This window comes from Oncorhynchus mykiss, chromosome 2 (assembly GCF_013265735.2).
Source record: "Oncorhynchus mykiss isolate Arlee chromosome 2, USDA_OmykA_1.1, whole genome shotgun sequence".
NCBI classification, from domain to species: domain Eukaryota; kingdom Metazoa; phylum Chordata; class Actinopteri; order Salmoniformes; family Salmonidae; genus Oncorhynchus; species Oncorhynchus mykiss.
In genome coordinates this window covers 53823696-53851676 of record NC_048566.1, presented here as the reverse complement: position 1 = coordinate 53851676, position 27981 = coordinate 53823696, and the positions used below count along the sequence as shown (strand labels likewise).

The window sequence follows — 27981 nt, the reverse complement described above, 5'->3', positions numbered from 1 at the left end:
AACAGGAAGTAGGTTCAGTTCACTCAGAGAGGAAGAGGCGAAGCAAGAGGGGTAACTTAGCCCAAAATCTGTCTACTCCGGCATGTGGCGTTTTTCTGCTCACCAAGTGATTAGTTTTTGTATGGAGGTCAATTAGAGTGTCGAATTTGGTTAACAAAAAGTTGAATGGTTTATTTGCTACATGTGACTTATTTGATATAATCGAAGTTTTGTAATGCGTGTAGGCGTGTACTGATATACGTAGGACATGTGACATTCCGGCAACTTTGAGAAAAAACACCTCATATCGGAGTTGTGGGTGTTGTTTCATTCACGTTTAGCCCTCCCATTGGCTAGAATGGTCCCATGATCTTGCCTCCTCCGTCTGCCTTCCTTTTTTTTTTTAAGACATTTATTTTCATAGTTAGAGCGGCCACTAGAGTATCTGTTCAATATAATGGATAATTTTTTGGTTCACTCCATAACTGTGTGGATAAATATGTGGTTCTCTGGTAATACAGTTACTATGCATCAAGAAAGTCTCCACTGACATGTAGTCTCTACAAAACAAGAGGTCGTACTGGTGCTTTAGCTTGATGAAACAGCCGGCTATGTCTCGACATATCCATATAGAGGCGTCCGGCGATGATGCAGCACGAGTGCCACTTCTCACTAGCCACCTGGAGCTAGCTAGCCTCGACTCGGATGAAGGTACATGCGTAAACTCCACCTGGTAGTCTTGGAACTTTCATGCAGTCTCCCACGTAAACTAGTCCAACCCATGTACTCTTTATTAGCTTAAAAATGTAATTATGATGTAAAATTCAACAGGTAGTAAGTAGGTGTACCTGCATTATCAGACGTATGTTTTCCATTAAATGTTTTGAGTAATTTATGATCATACAATTTACAAAGCCATTTATCATGCTTTTTTTTTTTTTTTTTACATTTCAGGTGAAGTTATTTTTGAGAGGTGTATTGGAGATAATGCAAATGATGTTCAGAGAAGTACACAAAGAAAACGAACATGAGGAAGCTGTTGAGGAAGCAGGTAGACTACTGGGATTTTGATGTGTAACACGAGGTGTATTCATTATTATAAACTGGGTGGTTTGAGCCCCTGAATGCTTTTTATTAATTGTTACTGTTCTAATTACGTTAGTAACCAGTTTATAATAGTGTAACGACCTTGGGTTTATAAGCGCGGATATCGACTCTGCCCCATGAGCTTGCTTTTGCGGCACAGTCGATAGCGGGCTGGACTTTGGGCTAGAAGGTCGAGGGTTCGAGACCTGCTCTCTGCTGTTTCATTACAATAGCTATAAGGCACCACCCCCAAATCTACGCACAATACCCCATAAACTGAAATGTATCACATTTACATAAGTATTCATAGTCCTTTAGGTGCCTTTTGGCAAACTCCAAGTGGAGTTATGTGCCTTTTACTGAGGAGATTACTTCTGTCTGGCCACTCTACCATAAAGGCCTGATTTGTGGAGTGCTGCAGAGATGGTTGTCCTTCTGGAACGTTCTCCTGTCTCCACAGAGGAACTCTGGAGCTCTGTCAGATTGACCATCGGGTTCTTGGTCACCTCCCTGACCAAGGCCCTTGTCCCCTGATTGCTCAGTTTGGCCAGGCGGCTAGCTCTAAGAAGAGTCTTGGTGGTTCCAAACTTATTCCATTTAAGAATGATGGAGGCCACTGTTCTTGGGGACCTTTAATGCTACAACATATTTTTTTTGGTACCATTCCCCAGATCTGTGCCTTGACACAATCCTATCTCAGAGCTCTACGGACAATTCCTTCGACCTTATGGCTTAGTTTTTGCTCTGTCATGTGCTGTCAACTGTGGGACCTTTATATAGACAGTTGTGTTACCACAGGTGGAATCCAATTAAGTTGTAGAAACATCTCAAGGATCTCAAGGATGACCAACAGAAACAGGATGCACCGGAGTTCAATTTCAAGCCTCATAGCAAAGGGTTTGAATACTTATGTAAATAAGGTATCTATTTTTTTAAATTAAATATGCAAAAAAAAGGGATAATTGTGTGTCTATTGATGAGGAAAACAATTAATTGAATTCATTTCAGAATAGGGCTGTAATGTAACAATGTGGAAAAATGTAAGGGTCTGAATACTTTACAAATGCACTTTATATGGCCAATATCCCATGACTAAGGGCTGTATCGGTTTGCGTTGTGCATAAAAACAGCCCTTAGCTGTGGTATATTACTCATTATAAACTGGGTGGTTTGAGCTCTGAATGCTGATTGGCTGAAAGTGCTGTGTCCTAGCACTCCGCATTGCGTCATGTCTAAGAACAGCTCTTAGCCGTGGTATATTGGCCATATACCACACCCCTGCTCTAATTACGTTGGTTACCAGTTTATAATAGCAATAAGGCACCTCTGGGGTTATACCACACCCCCTCGGGCCTTATTGCTTAAAGTGCAAACCGTAGCAAACATACCTAATTGATCAAGTTCAGGGGTGTATTCATTAGTGCACACCATCATAATGGAAAACGTTTTTCAACTAAAATTAGAGTTTCTGTTAGAGAAATTCAGGTAGGTCCCTCCCTGTTTCCTTCTGTTTGGTTCCGCTTGGTTCATAGTGAATACACCCCAGGTAGGTCCCTTCCAGTTTCAGCAAGTTTGCTTCTGTTTGGTTCCTAGTGAATACACCGCTGATGCCTCAGTCTCAGACTTCCAGACATCACACTGTATTCTCATTGGAAAATTAACAGTATTCCTGTAGTGTCTGGTCTCTGCGCCCCACCTTCAGGTTTTGGTTTGTTCCATGGGCTCCTGTTGGTGGTGTGTGGATGGGCCAATGCCAGTGATGCGGTGGAGATCCTGTGTGTTTCCTTTCTGCTGCCTACGGCCCGCTGTGACCTCCATCTCAGCTCCTCAGACATGGGGTTACTGACGGCCAACATTTTCCTCGGTAAGGAATAGCTTATATGGGTAAATAGTTTATATTATTTCAACTAAAGAATTCAGTCATCACATTTTAAAGTAGGCCTAAATATCAGTTGACTTGATTACAGATGCTGCTGTATTACTTATATGTAAGTGCAGACTTAACCAGGGTTCTATTAGTGTGATAAGACTCATGCTTAACAACTAAGTCATTCATCATCAATCACATGTAAAACCAAATTTCACATCAAGTTCAAGGTTTATGAATAGCAACATTGTTTAAGAATTCTGTGCATAAAAACCTTTTCTAAATGAGGCCTCTGACTTTTCTATGCTCTGGTTTTGCCCTTTGTCCCCATAGGAATGATGATAGGTGGGTACATGTGGGGTTACCTGGCTGACCAGAGGGGGCGCCAGAAGGTCTTGGTGATGTCCCTGACAGTGAACGGAGTGTTTGGAGCGCTGGCCAGCTTTGCCCCAAGGTTCTGGCTCTTCCTTCTACTACGGTTCATCAGCGGTGTAGGGTAAGCTTTCATTACATACCTCTCTGTTTTGACCTAATGAAGATGGTACACAGACGCACACACATACACAAAGACACCAACACGGAAATGTAATGTGAATCATTTTACAAACACTCAAAGTTGCATCTACTCTCTTCATTTAAAGGATTCATTTCAAATTTCACCGGAGTGTCTTTCCAGGGCATAGGCTACTCATATGTTTCCCTCTCACCCTTGCCATCAGACAGTTGTCATTGAAATACCTAGACTCTGCTCAGTTAACACTTTGGAAATCTACTGTGTAGGCACTCTAATTGTGTAGTGGATTCTAACAAGTCTTTTCCATTTGCCTTTTCCAGGGTGGGAGGTTCAATCCCGGTCATCTTCTCCTACTTTTCTGAGTTTCAGCCCCGGCTGAAGAGGGGGGCAATGATAAGTGCTCTGGCCACCTTCTGGATGGCAGGGAATATTCTGGCAGCAGGTGACACCATTACTATACATTGTCTTCTGTTACAGTCAGATGATGTTTGTCCTCGTGTGAAATGTTTGAGGGAGGTAGAGATGATTACTGTTGCATGTGTCTGTAGGCAATGTTTAGGTCCACATGCTTGTTAAAATCCTAAAATATAGACCCATGTCCAGTAATATGATTTTTCTGTTTGTGGGTCAATCATTCGTGAGACGTGTACCTAATGGAAATGCATTAACAAATAGTCTAGCTGCACACTTTTGCTCCAATGCAAATGATTTATGGAATGTCACAATATATGATGTTAATGAACATTTAGGTAAGCGTCTGGGTGTGTGTTTTCCCTACAGGCCTGGCGTGGTTGGTCATTCCCCGGACCTGGGTCCGCTTTTCTCTGGGTGGGCTGGACTTCCAGAGCTGGAGGCTGTTTGTGGTGCTGTGCTCTGTCCCCAGCCTCACATCGGCACTCATCTTCAGTCTGGCCATGCCTGAGAGCCCCCGGTTCCTCATGGAGGTACACCAGTGCTTACAGGCCACTACAGGCGCCAATAAATGTTTCTGAATAATAGAATAGGACACTTAGCCTCCAACCAAGTTCAACAAGTTAGTTTACGAAATAATATCTTGTTTTTGGTTTGTTTCTTCATTAAACACACTTCTCTTTCTTTGCAAGGCTGGCCGTGAGACAGAAGCCCTACGTGTCTTCTGCAGGATGTTTGCAATAAACCACAGAGGCAGTCTCAAGACCTTCTCGGTATGTACCGTAGTATGTGTACCTTAGTGCAGCGGCTCCCAAACTGTGGGTCGGGGCAGATGTCGCGGGTTCACGCGATTTGACTTTTTTTTTTGCCCATAGATACTCATCATTTCATTATTAGTCAATTCCTTAAAATTAGTCACGAGTTAGATGTTTTGAATGTTAAATTGTTTTATTATATTTGGTCTGAGTATGTTTTTTCACTGCTCAGAACCGGCACTTTTCTTCTGGGGGCCTTAAGAACCTTTTTGTCAGGGGGAACCATGTGTCGCTTTGTGTCACAGCTCAACCCTTATTGGAGGTTTGCCACTCAAAAGACACGTCAATTGGTGGGTTATGAAGCAAAAGGTTTGAACCCCAAATGTATACAATCACAACTCTCCAGGTATAACACTTTAATATATAAGATATTGGTTTTGTTAAAATGTTTTACTCAAAAAAGAATTAAGTGGAGTTCAACATGTGAAAATGAATAGTACAGGTCATGAAACATTTCCCTCAAGGACCCCTGATACATGGGAGTTTCCCATCCTTAAGGAGGTATTGGAGAGGCTGCACAAACCCAGTCACAACTACAATAGACAAATTAATTGCCCTGGCAAGAATACCCTGTGTGAATTCTAAATAACCTTGCATTACTATTACCACTATCATCGGAAGATAATTAATCCGCATTGTAACAAGGATAATCAAAATGATCCCGCGGCCCAGTAGGTTTCAGACCTCGCAGAACCGTCCAACAGCAGAACAACTTCAGAGAACCAGACCAGGGAACTGCTTAAGCTACAGTAGAATTTAACACTATTTGACGTTGACGCGTCAAATAACACTATTTGAAGCGTCAAATAAGCTTATTTACCAATCAGGACCTGAATATGACTCCAGGTCACATAATAATTTAACACGTTCATTAATTTTGTACGTAGTTATTACACATTGATTACACTCGTATTTCATGTCACAACGATTCACCGATACGTATGCTACGAGCCATAGATTTTGTCACTGATGATCACATATGCATAAAGGTCGTTTGGAGTCCGCCCAAGTCTCAGGTACTGATGAAAGACGTTCACCCAACTTCTGTTCTTCCGAGGTAAAATTAGCTAGCTAGTTAACAATGGCTGCCCAATTTCTCGAAGATTGTAAATCTACCATCTCTGATTGCACCAGACTGCTGCTCACGGACAGAAGAGATGGACTTCAACCATCAATAGCCAGGTAACGTTAACTTCATGTTAGCTAGCTATCTAACGTAGGTGTTGAGAGTGAGTGGTGTAACGGCTGCAAAAAAAGTAACTACATAATAGAACACGTAATGTTACCGAACTACCAACGGCGTTAGCTAGCTAACGTTAGATCTGTCTGCCATTTGATATATTAACTGAACTCAAGATAGCTAGCTAACATTAATTGTTCATAATCTAACGTTAATTATGGAATCTATAAAACGTTAACTAGTTACTGCTGTACGGTAACGTTAGCTAGCTAGCGATGTTAAATGAAGATACATTTTTTTTTTAGCTAGTTTGTAGCTAAAGTACGTTAGTTAAAACTGCATTGCCTGTCTTCATATGTCAGGCTCAGAGTTGGCACCGTTTAGACAAGAGAACACTTAAGGGGATGTTAACTACATACAGATAAAATGTCACTGGACCCATCGGGTCTGCGGTCTATTTTTCAGGTCATTTGATGGATGAAGAGATGGCCAGCAATATAATTGCTGTTGCAGAGGAGTTCCTACAAGAGGCAAATGACATCCAACAATGGGAACCTTACGAATATGGCAAGTTGTTACATTTGTATCATTTTTTGTTGTTGTAAGACATGAGTGGTAAAGGCTGAGATTGTATCATTTTACTTGTACTGTGTTCAGTCTCCTGTGTCAAGTCAATCAATGAAAAAAACATTTGGTTGGTCTATAATGCTGTTCCTAAATTCTATATGGTGATCTTAGTCTTTTAACCTAAAGTTTTTAGGAGTGTCATTTTGTAATTCATTATCTATTGTATTTTTTTTATTTCAGTGTCCTATCAAGCACCTTTGGAGGGAGGGCAGTAGCACATCACCAAGGAGCAGCTTGAGTTCCTCATAGATTGTCATATGACCATCAGACAAATGGCAGATGTTCTCAATGTGTTGCAATCTGTGGTCAAGCGGCGCATGAGGTAAGTTATCGTAATTTAATAAAGCAATTGTAACACAAGCGGGAGATCTCTTCATCCTCTCTAGATTCGATCACATTCCTGATTGATGTATCTTTTTGTGTTTTGTATTTAGTCATGTTCAGATTGTCAGGTCATACTTACTGTTGTCGGACGCTTAGCTGGATACGAGGATCAAAGAGCTGATATCAATTAAAACAGAATGGTGTCACTATAAGAGAGAGAGAGAGGTTTTGTTAAACAAACGTGTCATGTTTTTTTTAGGTGGAGGATTGTTATCCATGGTGCTGTGGATGGTTACAGCAGACTTGTTGGGTTTCTGAAGGCCTCTGACAATAACAGGAGTGTCAGTCATGGAGTCATTCGAAGCAGCCATCACCAGCTACGGAGTACCATCCCGGGTGAGATAAACACCGGATGGTGAAAACAACCGTATCTGTGCCTTCATGGAGCAGTTCAGGGATGGTGAGAGGGGAAGTGCCCTCAGAGGAAGGTGCACTCACAACCAGAGGATAGAACGGCTGTGGGGGGACATCTGGCATGTAGTCTCCAACGTTTACCATTACCTGTTCACCTTCTTGGAGATGGAGCAGATCATCGACATCAACAATGAGGTGTACCTGTGGGCACTGCACTTTGTGTTCCTGCCACGGGTGAACAGAGATCTTGCTGTGTTTGCCAGTCAGTGGAACCGCCATGGGCTGAGGACTGACCAACGGCAGTCACCTCTGCAGTTGTTCGTCTCGGGTTCCCTGGCAATGCAGAGGGCCAATCTGACAGCAGTAAGGGATTTGTTCGCCCCAAATTCAACCATCAGCTCTCAAGCCACCACCTCTGCTCCTCCAACCACCACCTCTGCTCCTCCAACCACCACCTCTGCTCCTCCAACCACCACCTCTGCTCCTCCAACCACCACCTCTGCTCCTCCAACCACCACCTCTGCTCCTCCAACCACCACCTCTGCTCCTCCAACCACCACCTCTGCTCCTCCAACCACCACCTCGGCTCCTCCAACCACCACCTCGGCTCCCCCAACCACTGGCACCGCAGCTCTTTTATTGGTCGGAATGGGTGATTGTGCCACAAATCCAGTTCACCATCAGCAACACACAGATGGAACTGTTGCGGACAATAATTCCATTGGAAGGCCCCAGAGGCAGCCTGGGAGTTGTCTATCTACAGAGGGTTATGGCAGTTATATCTTCAGCGCCACTCGTTCCTACTCCAACCTGACCTACTACATACTCCCCTACTGGGATGAGGGATTGGACGCTATATCTTCAGCGCCACTCGTTTATTTTTATAATACTATTATACATTTTATAATACTAACATTCCCGCTCTTTCACACACTGTATGATTTGGTCTCTTTAAAGGTACGCTAGATATCTTCAACTCTAAACGGATGAGGACCAGGTGGCCTTAACCTTTGTTAAGTACTTCCTCATTCCAGTATGATTCCGTTTGGTCATATTTGGAGAGAGTCAGGTACTGTTAAGATATACGGCCTATTGTTACTGTATTTTGCTCTATGGCACTTTAGCACAGCATTCCATCTGCTGACACAATATTTGTCTTCCACTCAGTACAACACGACCCAGGAGAGGCCTACTGCAAGCACTGGATTGGAACCTTCAGAGCGTGCCTGCTGTGGGAGGACAACAGAACATTCTGAATGGACATTATTAAAACAGAACTTACATTTTTGTAATGCCCAATTGGGACTTTTATAAATTGTTCCAATAAATGTGTGGAGAACGCCCTATAGTTAAAAAAATATATAACTATGAAGATAGTGGTTTGCCCCCTTTACATTTTATATAATTGTGATTAACAGGAACCTATTACAGGTAGTAACATAACATTGTTGACACATTGTGACAGCTCAAATTATGTGGTTGAAGATGGACTAGTGCAGAGCTCCTAACCTTGTTCTTGGAGAGCTACTGTCTTGTAAGTTCATGCCTACCCTAATCTAGTGGACCTGATTTTAATAATTACCTGCTTAATGAGGTTAGTTACAACTGAGGTTGGATTGAAAACCTACAGGAGGGTAGCTCTCCATGAACAGGGTTGGAGAGCCTAGGACTAATGGATTTAGTTCTTAGATCAATGTATTTGAAATTTGCAGTTCCCAGAAGTGGAGCTGTCACTTAATGCAGTGGATGGGAAGCCTTATTTCATGTAGTTCTAATTAAATGATAATGGCTGAAGTTAATTTGTTCTTATTAATGTAGGACATCAAATTATCTGAGTTGGCTGCAGTACTTCAGTCAATATCAGCAACGGCTATTGGTTATTAGTGAAGTGTCAGTAAAAAAACTCTAACACTAAAACTTTAACACCAAGACAAGCAATATGGATTGTATAATTTAATTTGAATGATCATTAAGTGAACAATAACAGCCAATATGGAAATACAGTGCATTTGGAAAGTTTTCAGACTCCTTTACCGTTTCCACATTTTGTTATATTAGAGCCTTATTCTAAAATGTATTAAACAAATAAAAATGTAGCATCATACCCAAGAAGACTCTGGTGTACTCGCTGCCAAAGGTGCTTCAACAAAGTACTGAGTAAAGGGTCATAAATGTAATATTTTCTTTTTTTTTATATACATTTGCAAAAATGTCAACCTGTTTTTGCTTTGTCATTATGGGGTATTGTGTGTAGATTGAGGGGGGGAAATTATTGTATCCATTTTTGAATAAGGCTGTACCGTAATAAAATGTGGAAAAAGTCAAGGGGTCTGAATACGTTCCGAATGCACTGTACAAACAATACAGATAAATGCTTAAATATTGATGTGCAATTGCATTTTCAAACACTCAATTGCTACTGTAATTTAGTGCACTAGATACAATTATGTATCGTAAAAATGTTTTTATGCAACACCGAAATGTGGGGAATTCACAATTCCGGAGGTCATGAATTCCTTAAAGGCATTGTAGGTGCTATGAAGAGGGAGCCTTAGTGTCACAGCACACGTGTTTGCCTCTGGGTACGTTTTCTTCTGCTGCCCAGCAAGATACCCTCGTGCTGTGTGGAGGAATTCGATGGTCGTGGTGTCCTCAAACCCAAGGGGTGGCACCACCGTTACCCCAGTAGCAAACTCCAACACCATCGCCACTGTTAAAGGACATTCTTCATCAGAGTACACAGTAAAACATTTAAAATACATATTTAAATCATAAAATTGAATAATATGCAGTTACCGATAAACTTGAACAATGTACTAATTTTACCTTGCACCTCATCCAGCCAGTTGAACCAATGGCAGATGGTGTCATTCGCCAAACACCGCCGGTTGCCGCCAGGTATGGAATAGATTACTTTAAAACAGCTCGGAAGCTGTCCGGGTGGTTCCCCAATGCTTCGGGCAGCTCAAGAGAGTTGAGACGATATTTGAACCTGTTATGGTTTAGAGACCGTATGTATATTTAAAATAAGTGTTAAGGACAATATAGTGATGTGTATTGATTTAGGGGGATGGACTGATTAAAACTACTTATGTTAGAGGAGGTAATGACAAGTACTTCACAGATTTATGACAGAGTTTACTTATTGCTCCAAGGCCACCTGCATGCTCTCTTGGACAAATTGTTGAGCCACCAAAACAACCACACCATCTCTGTCCTCCATTGTCTTGACAACAATCCTTTTTTTTGTAGGGGAACGAGCCTCCTTCTGTCTGTCTTAAAAGCCTCTACATTTGGATTCATCTGGGGGAATGTTTCCACCAAAACCTTCAAGAAGCTGCTTTCCTCCTGGTCATAGGGCACTTTGATCTGCCTCACAGGATACTCTAAAGATACTGAGATATGGAAACATTATTTAAATCGAATAAAAAGTATCCTAATATAAAACAGGGAAATAGTCCATGATCTTTAAAATCTATAAAATAACCTACAATAAGTATGTTGAATCACAAGATAGTTTCACACCTAGCTTACTTACAAAGCAAGCACTGTGCATCGCACTGTGTCCTCATGTACTACATGGATATAGGGAAAATGTACCTATCCTGTTCAGCTGCCGGATGTTAGGGTCAGCGAACAGGCAAACCCTCATAATTATCAACCTGCTTCTCCCGGTTTGCTGCCTTTGGACTCCAGCATTATTCCGTCTCCTGAACGATTGAAATCTGACATACTCGCGCATCCCACGGTAGCTGTTGCAATCATTAGCAAGCTAACGTTACTAGGTAGTTGTGCCGGTTAATGTCCTCCTGGGATGGTTGTAAAGGTGGTTGTACTTGGCTGGCAAAACTTAAAAAGCGATCTCTCATGTTTTCAAGGTTCGACATGACTTAGTCGTTTGTTGGTGATGATGAATGAGAAGTTTTTCATATAGTGATTGGCCAACATTTGCATATAGTTTACATATTGTTATTTGACGCGTCAAATAGTGTTATTTAACGTGTATATTTTTGGCTGTTTAAAGAAACCATTGAAAACCGAACCATGGATTACAGTGTCTCCTGTCACATGTTCTTTGACTACTATCAGGATGAGGAACCATAAAACGTAAAGTTCTAAAATCCTGAACTTCCCATTACGTGAATACAACTGAATACAATATTTTGCAATCTAAATATGTGACAATTAAAATATATATATTTTTAAGTATAACATTTTAACAACTTCATTTTAAGTACTTAATTAATTTAACATTGATGCTGGTCTTTAAAAAACAATGGCTATATGAATGTTCAAAGCCATCGATCACGTGACACTATTCATTCCAATGACAAGCTTTCAGGCCCGTGCACACTCTTGTCACGGAATGGATGTACAGCCAGATCTGGGTTCAAATACATGATTTTTATATCACATATCAGTTTAGGATTAGGTATGATTTATATTGTGAACCCTGCTCAATATACAGTACATGTCTTGGAGGGACCAGGGGTGTCAAATGTGGTTCATGGGCCATTTTTGTCCCCTTTTTAAATATATATAATAATATTTTAAATGTAGCCTTTACTTGTGCTCCCTCTTTTCAGTAATGGCCCCAATGGAAAAATTACTTTGACACTCCAAGTTAGAAAGATCACTTCTTAATGTTTTGGCCTTGATGAACTGCACGTACTGTGTTACTGTAAGTGTATAGTGGTTGCTTCTCCAGTCAAGCAGTAAATATCTCTAAACCAATCCATTTTTCCTGAACACGTCTCCATCTTTCTGTAAATAAATACAGCCCATCACATGGAGCACGGTATGTAAAAGTAGAGGGAAATTGGCACTCATGACCTTTCTGATCGGCCCCTCTTCACAGTAATGGCAAAACACACTTGCAAGTTAGACAGACATACAGTATTAGCTTCCCATATCCCTGTACTAAAAGCTGCCCAATTCTGTTGATATATTTTCAAAACCCTTTGTTTTGGCCTCGATTAACTGCATATACTGTATTAGCTCATATACCAGAGGTGATCAACCTCGGGTCTCTATTCAATCTGTATCTCTGAAGTGTTACAGATAGCGGGATAGAAATGTGAAAGGTAATTTCCAATTGAGCCAATATATGCAGTGTTTACGATGAATGCAGTCTCCGTTAACCCGGGAACATTGCCTTTAAATTTAAATAGCGCTGTAACGCTGAACTTCCGTGATACAGATTGAATACGGCCCTTAACGTTTCAGTGTGGTTGTAGGCTTTTGCTCCAGCCCAGCAGTAAACATACTTCTACTAATCATAGTCTTTCTCCATTAGTAGAATTAGATATGTTGATGATGCTACTACTTTTCACTTGATATGTTAAATATGGTGTGTTCTGTATCGTTTACAGATTTGTGGGCTGCATATCCCTTCTGAGAAGAAAGAGAGGGAGACTAGGAGAGGTGGAACACACACTCTGCGCTTTGTCAACCTCAAACAGGTAACACCATGCATACATGTACACATGCACACAGACATAAGAGTCCGGCACATACACAAATACACTCTCATAATGTTTTTTTTCCCTTCAAGACTGGAGCACCCTCCGATGGGATATCACAGCTTCAAAACTAACAGATGTGCTGAAGGAAATGTTGTACTGTACTTTATGCTGCATCTCAGATCCCCTATATACATGTATGCTGTTGGCTTTTACATTCAGGTTTTTCTTTATCACATGAGGTTCAGCCCAAAGTCAAATACAAACCCAGTATGTGAATATTCCAATAACACATTGTATGTAGGACATGTTTATTTTCACTTAAATCAATGTTGCTTGTGTTGCAGTGCCTGGCACCAATAAGACAGCTGTTTGTTGGAGAGTTGGCCTCTAGAAGTGTATGTCTGGTCATCATATTCTACTGCATCTCATTTGGGTGGGTCTCAGTTCTCCTTAATACAATCTGTCTGTCTTCAGCTGTCCTTGTTGTCCTTGTTGTATGTACGGATGACATTTTTGACACAAATATACAAACATTGACAGCTCATATTTCTGGGGGTAGTTATCCTATGTCCTAACCCCTTTGTGTGTGTGTATAGATACTATGGGCTGTGGATGTGGTTCCCAGAGCTTTTCAAGAGAGCAGAGGATGGAGGCTCACCCTGTGCCAATGTGTCTCGCTTACAAAGCCATGACAACCAAAGCTGCTACCCAGTCAAAACGGCAGGTGTGTACAAAACACGAGAGTAATGCACTTCTCAATAAAATGCTCACTCCTGTCAGACTTACAGAAAAAGGTTGTGTAAACAGCCGCTATGTATGTTATATAAATCTGTGGGCACCAGTTTCTCTTTAATGATGAAATATTGTGCTATCTATAACATTTTGCAAAGTTTGTTATTCAAGTAAAAAAAAGTATATTTCATGGCACTTTACTGGCACAATAATTTTTTTGAAAACTAAGTTTGTGTTGGACTGCTTCCTTTCGCAGTATACATGGAGGGCTTTGTCACTGCAGCCTCAAACCTACCAGGGAACATCTTCACCGTTCTCCTAATGGACGTCATTGGAGGAAAGGCCCTGCTTTGTGAGTTGTTTTCCCCTCCCTTCTTAAAAGACAGTAGGGCATGATCAAAAAATGCATTTAGTTAATAGAAGTTTCAGTGACATTGTGGCTCAATCAGAATAATTTTGCAGCATTGGGAATGGTGTCATAAAATGGCCATTTGCAGACGCTTTGATCCAAAGCCTCTCACAGTTAACCCATGTTTGTGGTCTATGCAGGAATCAAGTCAAAGTTGCTAGCCTAGAATCACATTCCAACCAAAGCCATCTTGGCATGGATTCTATTCCCTGTGTGTGTCCGTCTGGTTTTTTCAAGTATGTACTGTGCTCTCTGTCCCAGGTTGCAGCCTATTGTTGTCCAGTGTGAGTGTGTTCCTCATCTACGAGGTGAAGACGAAAGCACAGAGTCTGCTCATCTCCTGTGTTTTTAGTGGAGTGTCTGTGGTGGCCTGGAATTCCTTGGACGTGTTGGGCACTGAGCTCTACCCCACCCAGCTACGGTAACTGCATACACCATCATAATAGCCTGGTCCTAGATCTGTTTGTGTTGCTTTCCCACTCCTATGTACTAGAACGCTTCATGCTAATTCATGCTGCTGCTGTAGCTTTTCACGAGAGTGCAGCATTGTGCGTATAGCTTGTTGTTGACCAATCATAAGTCATCAAAGCGGCATTAGGCTAAAGTCACAGAGCCGTGTGTGGAAAAAGTTAGGCTATATCTAACCAATGAAAGATGGAATCAAAAGTTAAAGAAGGATAGGCTACAGCAACCAAGAGCCAACAGGTAGGCAGGCTGCTACTTAATATTCGGAATGGCGTTGTTGTCATTTGTAACTAGGATGAGGAAGCGCATGCGCTGCAGCCTCAGTTAGCCTGCTAGCTAACGTTAGCTAGCTTAACTAGCTTCTCCCGGTTTGATGCAGTCCAAGACAGATACTACGTAATCATATTTGATGATAAATAACCTAGCAATGTCAGCTATTAGTCTACTAAGTCGGCTTGGTTGGTTGCTGTCTCTTTCTCCCTACTCCCCATGTCACTTGCTCACAGTACAGCTCCTCCCCCTCCTGCTGGAGCGACACCCCTCTCGCTTTCAGCTCCTTTTTAGCTTAAAAAAATGACTTTTCTGCTGCTTCCCTCACTTGGATCAGACAGGCTCTGGATCCGACCAGATATATACAGTCGTGGCCAAACATTTTGAGAATGTCACAAATATTAAATTTTCACAAAGTCTGCTGCCTCAGTTTGTATGATGGCAATTTGCATATACTCCAGAATGTTATGAAGAGTGATCAGATGAATTGCAATTAATTGCAAAGTCCCCCTTTGCCATGCAAATGAACTGAATCCCCAAAAATAATTTCCACCGCATTTCAGCACTGCCACAAAAGGAACAGCTGACATCATGTCGGTGATTCTCTCGTTAACACAGGTGTGAGTGTTGACGAGGACAAGGCTGGAGATCACTCTGTCATGCTGATTGAGTTTGAATAACAGACTGGAAGCTTCAAAAGGAGGGTGGTGCTTGGAATCATTGTTCTTCCTCTGTCATCCACGGTTACCTGCAAGGAAACATGTGCAGTCATCATTGCTTTGCACAAAAGGGCTTCACATGCAAGGATATTGATGCCAGTAAGATTGCACTTAAATCAACCATTTATCGGATCATCAAGAACTTCAAGGAGAGCGGTTCAATTGTTGTGAAGGCTTCAGGGCGCCCAAGAAAGTCCAGCAAACGCCAGGACCATCTTTTAAAGTTGATTCAGCTGCGGGATCGGGGCACCACCAGTACAGAGCTTGCTCAGGAATGGCAGCAGGCAGGTGTGAGTGCATCTGCACGCACAGTGAGGCAAAGACTTTCGGAGGATGGCCTGGTGTCAAGAAGGGCAGCAAAGAAGCCACTTCTCTCCAGGAAAAACATCAGGTACAGACTGATATTCTGCAAAAGGTACAGGGATTGGACTGCTGAGGACGGGGGTAAAGTCATTTTTTCTGATGAATCCCCTTTCTGATTGTTTTGGTCATCCGGAAAAAGCTTGTCCGGAGAAGACCTGGTGAGCGCTACCATCAGTCCTGTGTCATGCCAACAGTAAAGCATCCTGAGATCGTTCATGTGTGGGGTTGCTTCTCAGCCAAGGGAGTGGGCTCACTCACAATTTTGCCTTAGAACACAGCCATGAATAAAGAATGGTACCAACACATCCTCTGAGAGCAACTTCTCCCAACCATCCAGGAACAGTTTGGTGACGAGCAATGCCTTTGCCAGCATGATGGAGCACCTTGCCATAAGGGATAACTAAGTGGCTCGGGGAACAAAACATTGATATTTTTGGTCCATGGGCAGGAAACTCCCCAGACCTTAATCCCATTGAGAACTTGTGGACAAACAAAAACCCACAAATTCTAACAAACTCCAAGCATTGATTATGCAAGAATGGGCTGCCATCAGTCAGGATGTGGCCCAGAAGTTAATTGACAGCATGCCAGGGCGGATTGCAGAGGTCTTGAAAGAGAAGGGTCAACACTGCAAATATTGACTCTTAGCATCAACGTCACGTAATTGTCAATAAAAGCCTTTGATACTTATGAAATGCTTGAAATTATACTTCAGTATTCCATAGTAACATCTGACAAAAATATCTAAAGACTGAGGTAGCAGACTTTGTGAAAACTAATATTTGTGTCATTCTCAAAACGTTTGGCCACGACTGTACATAACGGGTCTAGTTGTCCTGGGGTCCGTTCAGAACGGGTCTCTATATTAAAACAAATTATTATTATTATTTATGCATATTGGGTTCAGGTGGGAAGCCCCAGGTCCACTTTCGAACGGGTTCTATTGGTCTTCTATTGTCACGACAGGTCCAAGATCTGTTTCTGCTGTCTTGCCAACTCCTATGACATGTAATGGCACCAAGCTTCCATACAGCCTTCTTTTAAACAATTTCCCGGCAAAGGCTCTTTGCCAGGCTGATCGTCTTGTCTCTCCCACTGTGCTCACTGTCAATCTTGATTTATTTTAGGTCCTCCGCTCTGGGCTTCTTCACAGGAATAGGCAGAGTGGCAGCCATCATGGGTAACATAGTCTTTGGCCAGCTGGTGGATACCAACTGTGCGATACCAGTTCTACTTGTGTCTGCTTTGCTGCTGACAGGGGGGATCACTGCCTTGCGCCTTCCACGCACTAAACAGGCAGAGCTCACCTGAGGCCTCTGTGAAATGAAGTCCAGAAGACACACTTTTTTTCCCTGCTCATAGTCCTCGCCAAGGGTTATTCCCTGAATCTAGTCTACCTAGAGATGCCTTTTTCCTATCATGACCAAAGATTGACGTAGAAAAGATTTTATAAAACGGATGTTGTGAAATGCTGGATTGCACAAGTGCACTTTGAGAAACCGTGTACCTTAATGGTTTCTCAATGATTAACAAGTCATTGACCAGAGCTAATACAGTGAGCTACAAAAGTATGGGGACAGTGACACATTTTTTTGTTGTGTAAGTAGTCAAAAGTTGAGTATTTGATCACATATTCCTAGCATGCAATAATTACATAAAGCTTCTGAATCTACAAAGTTGTTGGATGCATTTGCTGTTTTGGTGGTTTCATTCCTATTGGTCACAAAATAATCAATGGTAAATAATGTATTGTCATTTTGGATGAACTTTTATTGTGAATAAGAATATGTTTCTAAACACTTCTACATTAATGTGAATTAGTGTTGGCATGGTATACCGGTACCACAGTAATATCACGGTACCAAAACATCATGATACCAACATTTATAGATTATCGTTTCATACTATCACATTTTTCAGTCCTACCGATCTAAGGCACCGGCGCCTTTTATAAAAATGTGTATCAAGTCAGTTTTGTTTATAAATTCTGTAAAAAAATAAATAAATGCAACTAGTTTCTTGTATGCGCTGGTCCAATAATGTCCACTTAACTTTCATGCCATATCACGTGTAGTAGCTGTAATCTGCCAGCCCATCCCATTCCAGCCATCACTCACCTGTTTCAAAGATTTTACTGAGTTACAGTTCATAAAAGGAAATCAGTCAATATAAAAATGAATTGGGCCCTAATCTATGGATTTCACATGACTGGGAATACAGATATACATCGATTGGTCACAGATACCTTTAAAAGTAGGAGCGTGGAACAGAAAACCAGTCAGTATCTGGTGTGACCACCATTTGCCTCATGCAGCACGACATCTCCTTTGCATAGAGTTTATCAGGCTGATGATTGTGGCCTGTGGAATGTTGTCCCACTCCTCTTCAATGGCTGTGTGAAGTTGCTGGATATTGGCGGGAACTGGAACATACTGTTGTACACGTTGATCCAGAGCATCCCAAACATGCTCAATGGGTGACCATGTCTGGTGAGTATGCAAGCCATGGAAGAACTGACATTTTCAGCTTCCAGGAATTGTGTACAGATCCTTGTGACATGGGGCCATGCGTTATCATGCAACATGAGGTGATGGCGGTGGATGAATGGCACGACAATGGGCCTCAGTTTCCTCACAGTATCTGTGCATTCACTTTGCCATCGATAAAATGCAATTGTGCTCGTTGTCCGTAGCTTATGTCTACCGATACCATAACTCCACCGCCACCATGGGGCACTCTGTTCACAACGTTGACATCAGCAAACCGCTCGCCCACATGACCCCATACACGTGGTGTAAACAAATTTGTGCCGCACATTTTTGAGAAATACGCTTTTTGTGCATATGGAACATTTTTGGGATCTTTTTTTCAGCTCACGAAACATGGGACCAACACTTTACATGTTGCGTTTATATTTCTTTCCCCAATTAATTTCACAAACCATGTCGCGGGTAATTTTAAACTAATCCCAGGACGCTTATTATTGTTTTGATAACAAACAATGTTGTTCAGATTTGATTGGCACAGGTAAAAAGGCCTGGTATCGTTGGTATCATCCACATGAATGTAGAAATATATTATGTCCTTATTTACAATAAAAGTGACTCCAAAATGACATTAATTTCTATTAAGCACAAAATAATCTGAAACACAAACAAAACAAACAGCAAATGCATCCAACAAGTTTAGAGTGACAAACTTGATGTAATCATTGTGTGCTAGGAATATGGGACCAAATACTAAACTTTTGACTATAATACACCATAAGTGAATTTGTCCCAATATTTTTGGTCCCGTAAAATGGGGGGACTATGTACAAAAAGTGCTTTAGTTTCTAAATGGTTCGCCCAAAACCGATGAAAATACCCTCAAATTAAAGTTGACAGTCTGCTCTTTAACATAAGTTTAACATAGTTGAATTTAAAATAAAGTGCTGTGTAAGTGTTGGTGCTCACTGTGTATCCGATATTAATAAATCAGTGATTCATGGCTTCATTAATTCATTGCTTGAGTCTGGGCACTTAAAAGGAGAACTCCACTTACTATCTTTGGGTCTTTTTTTCCATTAGTCCACTGTTGATACAATCACAACATGTTTTGCATGTTAGCAGTCACGTTTAAAAGATATTGGATTTCAAGAAGCCAAGTGTTACCAGCCACATCACAAAACGCATCATCATGATGTGGCCGGTGATACTTTGCTTGAACTTGACTGCTGACATGCAAAACATTTTGGGACTGTATCAACTGTTGATTATTGGGGAAAATACCAAAAGATAGTTTGAGTGGAGTTCCCCTCAAGTGACAATCAAGATAGTGTGGCCCACAACGTCTTTGTCAAATTGCTAAGCAAATCCAATGTATAGGTAATTGCTTTGAGTTTACTTAATTGGATCCAAAGATTTATCACCATCTGTAAAGATGGGTTGCCACTGCTTATAGTCCATGTTGTAACGCACCTTGCATCGAAACCCAGATATGGTGCAGAGCGTTTAATTGTGTTGCTTGGGGGCAAGGAGACCCCCAGCTCTGCTTAAACCATTGACAACTACTTACCGTTTAAGGGATTGCTCTTCAAGAGCACAGTCAGAACTACAAATGTCATATTATTCCATGTAAAACAATTGTGCACATTTAGCTCTATCATCAATGTTAAAGTAACTGTAGGCTTTTCATGCTCAGTAAACATTGATCATGTCATTTGAATTGCATATACTCGATGGTAGTGATGGGTTCTGATTTCTTAACTGTTGGAATCATGAAATATACTTATTCATTTCACTGAGGGAGAGAGGGTAATGTATAACGTTTACATGATGTCAGGATATGTTATTGTTAGCCATCAGGGATCCTATGGGATTAGAAGAGACAGTCTGGTACCAGTCACCATAACAGCTGTGAGTTGGATGAAGTGAGAATAATATATATATACATATATATATTATATAATATATATACATATATATATATTATATAATATATATACATATATACATATATATATATATATAAATATATATATATATATATATATATATAAATATATATATATATATATATAAATATATATATATATATATATATATATATAATATATATATAATATATATAAATATATATATATATATATATATATATATATATATTATAATATAATATAATATATATATATATATATATATATATATATTATATATTATATATTATATATATATATTATATATATACATTATATATATACATACACACATACATAAACACAACTAATCTTCTGGATAGCAACAGAGGTGTATTGGCTGTTCAGATGTGTAAGGGGCTCAGCATAGGAGAAAAGGGTTAAATATCTGTGCTTGTGAGAATCTATTATTTGTTTGTTCAGCTGTTCGATCCTTTGGGGTGAATAAACTTGGTTGGAGCTTTTATAGTGTCCGTCGATTTCTTACTCTGATTTCTAGAACCTAACAGTAGCCTCAATATATATCAATATTGGCCACTATTAATTGGATATTTGAGTGATATAAAAGTGAACTATAGCTGACAAGTATGAGTGGTTTTGGTTAATTTCCCATCCTGTCAAGCAGCAAAAGGGCGCAATTGCCGGCGATGTAATTAATAAACTAAACAAAAAAAAATACTGTGTTAGCTGATAATGTTTACTTTGCAAGCTACCGGTAGAAACGTTGTACAATTGGCTAAACATACAGTGCCTTGCGAAAGTATTCGGCCCCCTTTAACTTTGCGACCTTTTGCCACATTTCAGGCTTCAAACATAAAGATATAAAACTGTATTTTTTTGTGAAGAATCAACAACAAGTGGGACACAATCATGAAGTGGAACGACATTTATTGGATATTTCAAACTTTTTTAACAAATCAAAAACTGAAAAATTGGGCGTGCAAAATTATTCAGCCCCCTTAAGTTAATACTTTGTAGCGCCACCTTTTGCTGCGATTACAGCTGTAAGTCGCTTGGGGTATGTCTCTATCAGTTTTGCACATCGAGAGACTGACATTTTTTCCCATTCCTCCTTGCAAAACAGCTCGAGCTCAGTGAGGTTGGATGGAGAGCATTTGTGAACAGCAGTTTTCAGTTCTTTTCACAGATTCTCGATTGGATTCAGGTCTGGACTTGGCCATTCTAACACCTGGATGTGTTTATTTTTGAACCATTCCATTGTAGATTTTGCTTTATGTTTTGGATCTTTGTCTTGTTGGAAGACAAATCTCCGTCCCAGTCTCAGGTCTTTTGCAGACTTCATCAGGTTTTCTTCCAGAATGGTCCTGTATTTGGCTCCATCCATCTTCCCATCAATTTTAACCATCTTCCCTGTCCCTGCTGAAGAAAAGCAGGCCCAAACCATGATGCTGCCACCACCATGTTTGACAGTGGGGATGGTGTGTTCAGGGTGATGAGCTGTGTTGCTTTTACGCCAAACATAACGTTTTGCATTGTTGCCAAAAAGTTCAATTTTGGTTTCATCTGACCAGAGCACCTTCTTCCACATGTTTGGTGTGTCTCCCAGATGGCTTGTGGCAAACTTTAAACAACACTTTTTATGGATATCTTTAAGAAATGGCTTTCTTCTTGCCACTCTTCCATAAAGGCCAGATTTGTGCAATATACGACTGATTGTTGTCCTATGGACAGAGTCTCCCACCTCAGCTGTAGATCTCTGCAGTTCATCCAGAGTGATCATGGGCCTCTTGGCTGCATCTCTGATCAGTCTTCTCCTTGTATGAGCTGAAAGTTTAGAGGGACGGCCAGGTCTTGGTAGATTTGCAGTGGTCTGATACTCCTTCCATTTCAATATTATCGCTTACACAGTGCTCCTTGGGATGTTTAAAGCTTGGGAAATCTTTTTGTATCCAAATCCGGCTTTAAACTTCTTCACAACAGTATCTCGGACCTGCCTGGTGTGTTCCTTGTTCTTCATGATGCTCTCTGCGCTTTTAACGGACCTCTGAGACTATCACAGTGCAGGTGCATTTATACGGAGACTTGATTACACACAGGTGGATTGTATTTATCATCATTAGTCATTTAGGTCAACATTGGATCATTCAGAGATCCTCACTGAACTTCTGGAGAGAGTTTGCTGCACTGAAAGTAAAGGGGCTGAATAATTTGGCACGCCCAATTTTTCAGTTTTTGATTTGTTAAAAAAGTTTGAAATATCCAATAAATGTTGTTCCACTTCATGATTGTGTCCCACTTGTTGTTGATTCTTCACAAAAAAATACAGTTTTATATCTTTATGTTTGAAGCCTGAAATGTGGCAAAAGGTCGCAAAGTTCAAGGGGGCCGAATACTTTCGCAAGGCACTGTAGTTATAAGTAGGTCTAATGTACTTTTTTTCTCCAACGTAGGCATACAGTATCTAATGAAGTTGGCTCCCCTTTCCCCCATTTAGTTTTTAAGTGTTTAAACACGATTTGCTGCTGACAGACATGATAGGCTGTTGATTGGACCATGTCAAATTGTCTAGCTAGCTAATAACAGATCACCTCAATATGGCTAGTTGACAAGCTAACTTTCAGGTGATAGACTTGACGGCTATATTTGTATGGAGGACCAAACCTGCCGTAATTAGAAATAAATGTATAAATCTATCAATACACACATAAATAGATAAATACATGAATTAATAAATTCATATACAGTAAATGCGGACAGATATAATTATTGAAGTCATTCTTAAAATCAACAAACTACATCATACATAAGAACCCATTCTAAAATGTTTTTTTTAAATTATTATTATTTCCCCCTTTTTCTCCCCAATTTTGTGGTATCCAATTGTTAGTAGTTACTATCTTGTCTCATCGCTACAACTCCCGGGCTCGGGAGAGACGAAGGTCGAGAGCCATGCGTCCTCCGAAACACACCCCAACCAAACCGCACTGCTTCTTAACACAGTGCGCATCCAACCCGGAAGCCAGCCACACCAATGTGTCGGAGGAGACACCGTGCACCTAGCGACCTGGTCAGCGTGCACTGCCCGCCACAGGAGTAGCTAGTGCGTCCCTCACCCGGACGACGCTAGGCCAATTGTGCGTCGCCCCATGGACCTCCCGGGCTCGAGTCTCTGGTGGTCTCTGGTGACACAGCTAGCACTGCGATGCAGTGCCTTAGACCACTGAGCCACCTGGGACTTGACTTGGAGTTACATTGTGTTGTTTAAGTGTTCCCTTTATTTTTTTGAGCAGTATATATATACACACAGTGCCTTGCGAAAGTATTCGGCCCCCTTGAACTTTGCGACCTTTTGCCACATTTCAGGCTTCAAACAAAGATATAAAACTGTATTTTTTTGTGAAGAATCAACGACAAGTGGGACGCAATCATGAAGTGGAACGACATTTATTGGATATTTCAAACTTTTTTAACAAATCAAAAACTGAAAAATTGGGCGTGCCAAATTATTCAGCCCCTTTACTTTCAGTGCAGCAAACTCTCTCCAGAAGTTCAGTGAGGATCTCTGAATGATCCAATGTTGACCTAAATGACTAATGATGATAAATACAATCCACCTGTGTGTAATCAAGTCTCCGTATAAATGCGCCTGCACTGTGATAGTCTCAGAGGTCCGTTAAAAGCGCAGAGAGCATCATGAAGAACAAGGAACACACCAGGCAGGTCCGAGATACTGTTGTGAAGAAGTTTAAAGCCGGATTTGGATACAAAAAGATTTCCCAAGCTTTAAACATCCCAAGGAGCACTGTGCAAGCGATAATATTGAAATGGGAGGAGTATCAGACCACTGCAAATCTACCAAGACCTGGCCGTCCCTCTAAACTTTCAGCTCATACAAGGAGAAGACTGATCAGAGATGCAGCCAAGAGGCCCATGATCACTCTGGATGAACTGCAGAGATCTACAGCTGAGGTGGGAGACTCTGTCCATAGGACAACAATCAGTCGTATATTGCACAAATCTGGCCTTTATGGAAAGAGTGGCAAGAAGAAAGCCATTTCTTAAAGATATCCATAAAAAGTGTTGTTTAAAGTTTGCCACAAGCCACCTGGGAGACACACCAAACATGTGGAAGAAGGTGCTCTGGTCAGATGAAACCAAAATTGAACTTTTTGGCAACAATGCAAAACGTTATGTTTGGCGTAAAAGCAACACAGCTGAACACACCATCCCCACTGTCAAACATGGTGGTGGCAGCATCATGGTTTGGGCCTGCATTTCTTCAGCAGGGACAGGGAAGATGGTTAAAATTGATGGGAAGATGGATGGAGCCAAATACAGGACCATTCTGGAAGAAAACCTGATGGAGTCTGCAAAAGACCTGAGACTGGGACGGAGATTTGTCTTCCAACAAGACAAAGATCCAAAACATAAAGCAAAATCTACAATGGAATGATTCAATAATAAACATATCCAGGTGTTAGAATGGCCAAGTCAAAGTCCAGACCTGAATCCAATCGAGAATCTGTGGAAAGAACTGAAAACTGCTGTTCACAAATGCTCTCCATCCAACCTCACTGAGCTCGAGCTGTTTTGCAAGGAGGAATGGGAAAAAATGTCAGTCTCTCGATGTGCAAAACTGATGGAGACATACCCCAAGCGACTTACAGCTGTAATCGCAGCAAAAGGTAGCGCTACAAAGTATTAACTTAAGGGGGCTGAATAATTTTGTACGCCCAATTTTTCAATTTTGTATTTCTTAAAAAAGTTTGAAATATCCAATAAATGTCGTTCCACTTCATGATTGTGTCCCACTTGTTGTTGATTCTTCACAAAAAAATACAGTTTTATATCTTTATGTTTGAAGCCTGAAATGTGGCAAAAGGTCGCAAAGTTCAAGGGGGCCGATTACTTTCGCAAGGCACTGTATATATATGTGTGTGTGTGTGTGTGTGTGTGTGTGTGTGTCTATATATATATATATATATATATGTATATATATATATACACATATATACACATATATACATATATATACATATATACACACATATATATATACATATATATATATATATACATATATACACACACACACCACACACACACACACACACACACACACCAAGATGAGACACCACAAAACTACATAAAGAGACATAAAACAACATAGCATGGCAGCAACATGACAACATGGAGGCAGCAGCACAAAACATGGTACAAACATTATTGGGCACGACCACAGCACAAAGGGCAAGACGGTAGAGACAACACATCACGCACATCACGCTAAACAGAGATTGAGATTTTTTTTTTTAACTGTCCAGTGTGCGTATTTTTGCAACTCGTTGAAGTCGCTAGCCGCATCGAACTGACAAGAGGAGTGAGGCCTAAGAGGGTTTTATGAATAAGCATCAACCAGTGGGTCTTGCGAAGGGTATACAGAGATGACCAGTTCACAGAGTGCAGTGATGTGTCCTATAAAGGAGCATCGGTGGCAAATATGATGGCAGAATGGTAAAGAACATCAACATCTGGAGCACCCTTACCTGCCGATCCATAAATTACGTCTCTGCAATCAAGCATGGGTAGGATGGTCATCTGAATCAGGGTTAGTTTGGCAGCTGGTGTGAAAGAGGGGCAATCACTGAACCGATGAATCAGCTGTTTGTTAGGGGTTCAGTACATAAAAACGTAATAGAACATTAAATTGAACGGAAACTGTTGTACTATTCAACCAGTTTAAAAACGGGGAGGGTAGGGGGTTCAAAATGCACCGCTGCCCTTTTAAATACGTCACTCATTGCTTCAAGACACACTCCGGTACACCCACCGAACCAAGCAAGCGTAGCTCAAAGTATGTTCAAGAACGTATAATAATGTTTTGGGGAAATGTGTCGTTCAGTACAAGGTGTTCCGCAACCTAGCAAACATTTAAGCGAATTGAACGTACCCCTGGTGTGGCGTCATGTTGGACAAAATTCGTCAGTACTTTAGGTTTACGAGTGTTTCAACAATGCATCGTAAAAATAATGTCCGAAGATGTCACACCAGTTTCCCAAAACACACATTGCACTAGTTACAAAGTTACATTTAACTGTGTCGTTACAGGAGCTGTACCATGTTGAAAATTATCCCAGAATATAAACTAAAGAGCTTGCAGTAGCTATTAAATGATTTATGGCATTTCAAAGTAATGTAATGAAACAGCAGGGAGCAGGTCTCGAACCCTCAACCTTCGAGCGCTAATTGAATGTGCCGCAAAAGCATGCTCGTGCGGCAGGATCGATTTCCGCGTTTATAAACCCAGGGTCGTTACAGTAATCTGTTGTACACAATACCGTTTTCTCATCATAAGAATACATTTTGTGTAGCCTATTATAAAGTATGTGTTTGTATTGTTTGCCATTTATGTATTCTGTGATTTTTCGTGCAGTTTTGTATGCAATGTTTGCTTATATAAATTCTGAATTTCTTCAGTTTGTGTGAAAAAAAAGTCGCTATAGAAAATATCAAAGTCACCTAAAAATAGGATATGTTGACAATAGCAGCTAGTGTAACCGATGTGAAAGTTATGTTACATTGGTGCGTGACCCAGATCACTGGTTGCTGAGGAAAAGGAGGTCAAAAGGGGGGTGAGTGTAACCGATGTGAAATGGCTAGCTAGTTAGCGGTGGTGCGCTCTAATAGCGTTTCAATCAGTGACGTCTCTCACTCCGAGACCTGAAGTAGTTGTTCCCCTTGCTCTGCAAGGGCCGTGGCTTTTGTGGAGCGAGGGTGACTGTTGTGTGTAGAAGGTCCCTGGTTTGAGCCCGGCAAGGGGACAGACGAAAGTTATTGCTAGCTAGCACACATAAAGTGCAGATAAATTCTTCACATTCATCTGATCACAGACCAACATGGCTGACTTTTGGATTATCACAAGGGTGGATGCCATTCTAGTATTGTAATTCATAATTCTATGGCATTAACCATCATTCAGACATCAATATGCTGCAGCAGCTGTAGAAAGTTGATAATGACTTAGTATTCATGGATTGCACCTCTCACTAACATTCTGTAAAACTGGCGGGAACTTGGTTTGTGCAAGATCGTCAAACAGGACATACAGTTGAGGCCAAATATATTGGGCGCAAAACAGGCACTCTACATGGTGATGATTTGTAGAGAGGAACTAGCTAGTTTAGCATAAGTATTGACAAGTGACTTCAACTAATCCCCATTTACACACACACACACACAGTACCAGTCAAAAGATTGGACACAGCTCATTCCAGGGTATCTTTATTTTAACTATTTCCTACATTGTAGAGACATCAAAACTATGAAGCATATGGAATCATGAAGTAACCAAAAAAAAACAAATCAAAATATATTTTAGATTTTTCAAAGTAGCCACCCTTTGCCTTGACAGCTTTGCATTCTCTCAACCAGCTTCATGAGGTAGTCACCTGGAATGCATTTCAATTAACAGGTGTGCCTTGCTAAATGTTCATTTGTGGAATTTCATTCCTTCCTTTGTTTGTTTAAGGTCTACTTGACCAAGGAGAGTGATGGAATGTTGCATCAAATGACTTGGCCTCCATCATCACCTGACTTCAACCCAATTGAGATGGTTTGGGATGAGTTGGACCGCAGAGCGAACTGCTTCAAGACTGTTGGAAAAGCATTCCAGGTGAAGCTGGTTGAGAGAATGCCAAGCATGTGCAAAGCGTGGCTACTTTGAAATATCTAAAATATATTTTGATTTGTTTAGTACATGATTCCCGTATGTGTAATTTTATAGCTTTGATGTCTTCACTATTATACTACAATGTATAAAATAGCACAAATAAAGAAAAACCCTTGAATGAGTAGCTGTATCCAAACTTTTGATTGGTACTGTATATAAACACACTAAGATCATGTGTACATTTGTGAATTTACT

General features: G+C 40.8%; 2 protein-coding genes across 4 annotated transcripts; both read left to right on the top strand.

Moving 5' to 3' along the window:
- Window positions 1-8: 8 nt before the first annotated feature.
- sv2 (synaptic vesicle glycoprotein 2) lies at window positions 9-27905 on the top strand. Of its 2 annotated transcripts, none has more exons than XM_021565100.2 (13): window positions 9-690; window positions 934-1030; window positions 2768-2929; window positions 3266-3428; window positions 3767-3888; window positions 4227-4390; window positions 4550-4630; window positions 12590-12679; window positions 13027-13115; window positions 13279-13406; window positions 13671-13766; window positions 14085-14244; window positions 27586-27905. In XM_021565100.2, exons 1-13 carry the CDS (start codon window positions 685-687, stop codon window positions 27593-27595), a joined length of 1368 nt encoding a protein of 455 aa, XP_021420775.2. In that variant the 5' UTR covers window positions 9-684; the 3' UTR covers window positions 27596-27905. The 2 variants fall into 2 exon arrangements, with proteins under 2 accessions (XP_021420775.2, XP_021420765.2); XM_021565090.2 differs by lacking the exon at window positions 27586-27905 and adding an exon at window positions 16768-17654.
- LOC110491563 (uncharacterized protein PB18E9.04c) lies at window positions 6665-9011 on the top strand. 2 transcript variants are annotated; one of them, XR_005037055.1, is made up of 3 exons: window positions 6665-6801; window positions 7063-8286; window positions 8385-9011. XR_005037055.1 is itself a non-coding variant. In XM_021565111.2 (2 exons), exon 2 carries the CDS (start codon window positions 7245-7247, stop codon window positions 8181-8183), a length of 939 nt encoding a protein of 312 aa, XP_021420786.2. In that variant the 5' UTR covers window positions 6665-6801; window positions 7063-7244; the 3' UTR covers window positions 8184-9011. The 2 variants fall into 2 exon arrangements, 1 of the variants encoding a protein (XP_021420786.2); XM_021565111.2 differs by having other exon boundaries at window positions 7063-9011.
- Window positions 27906-27981: the final 76 nt, after the last annotated feature.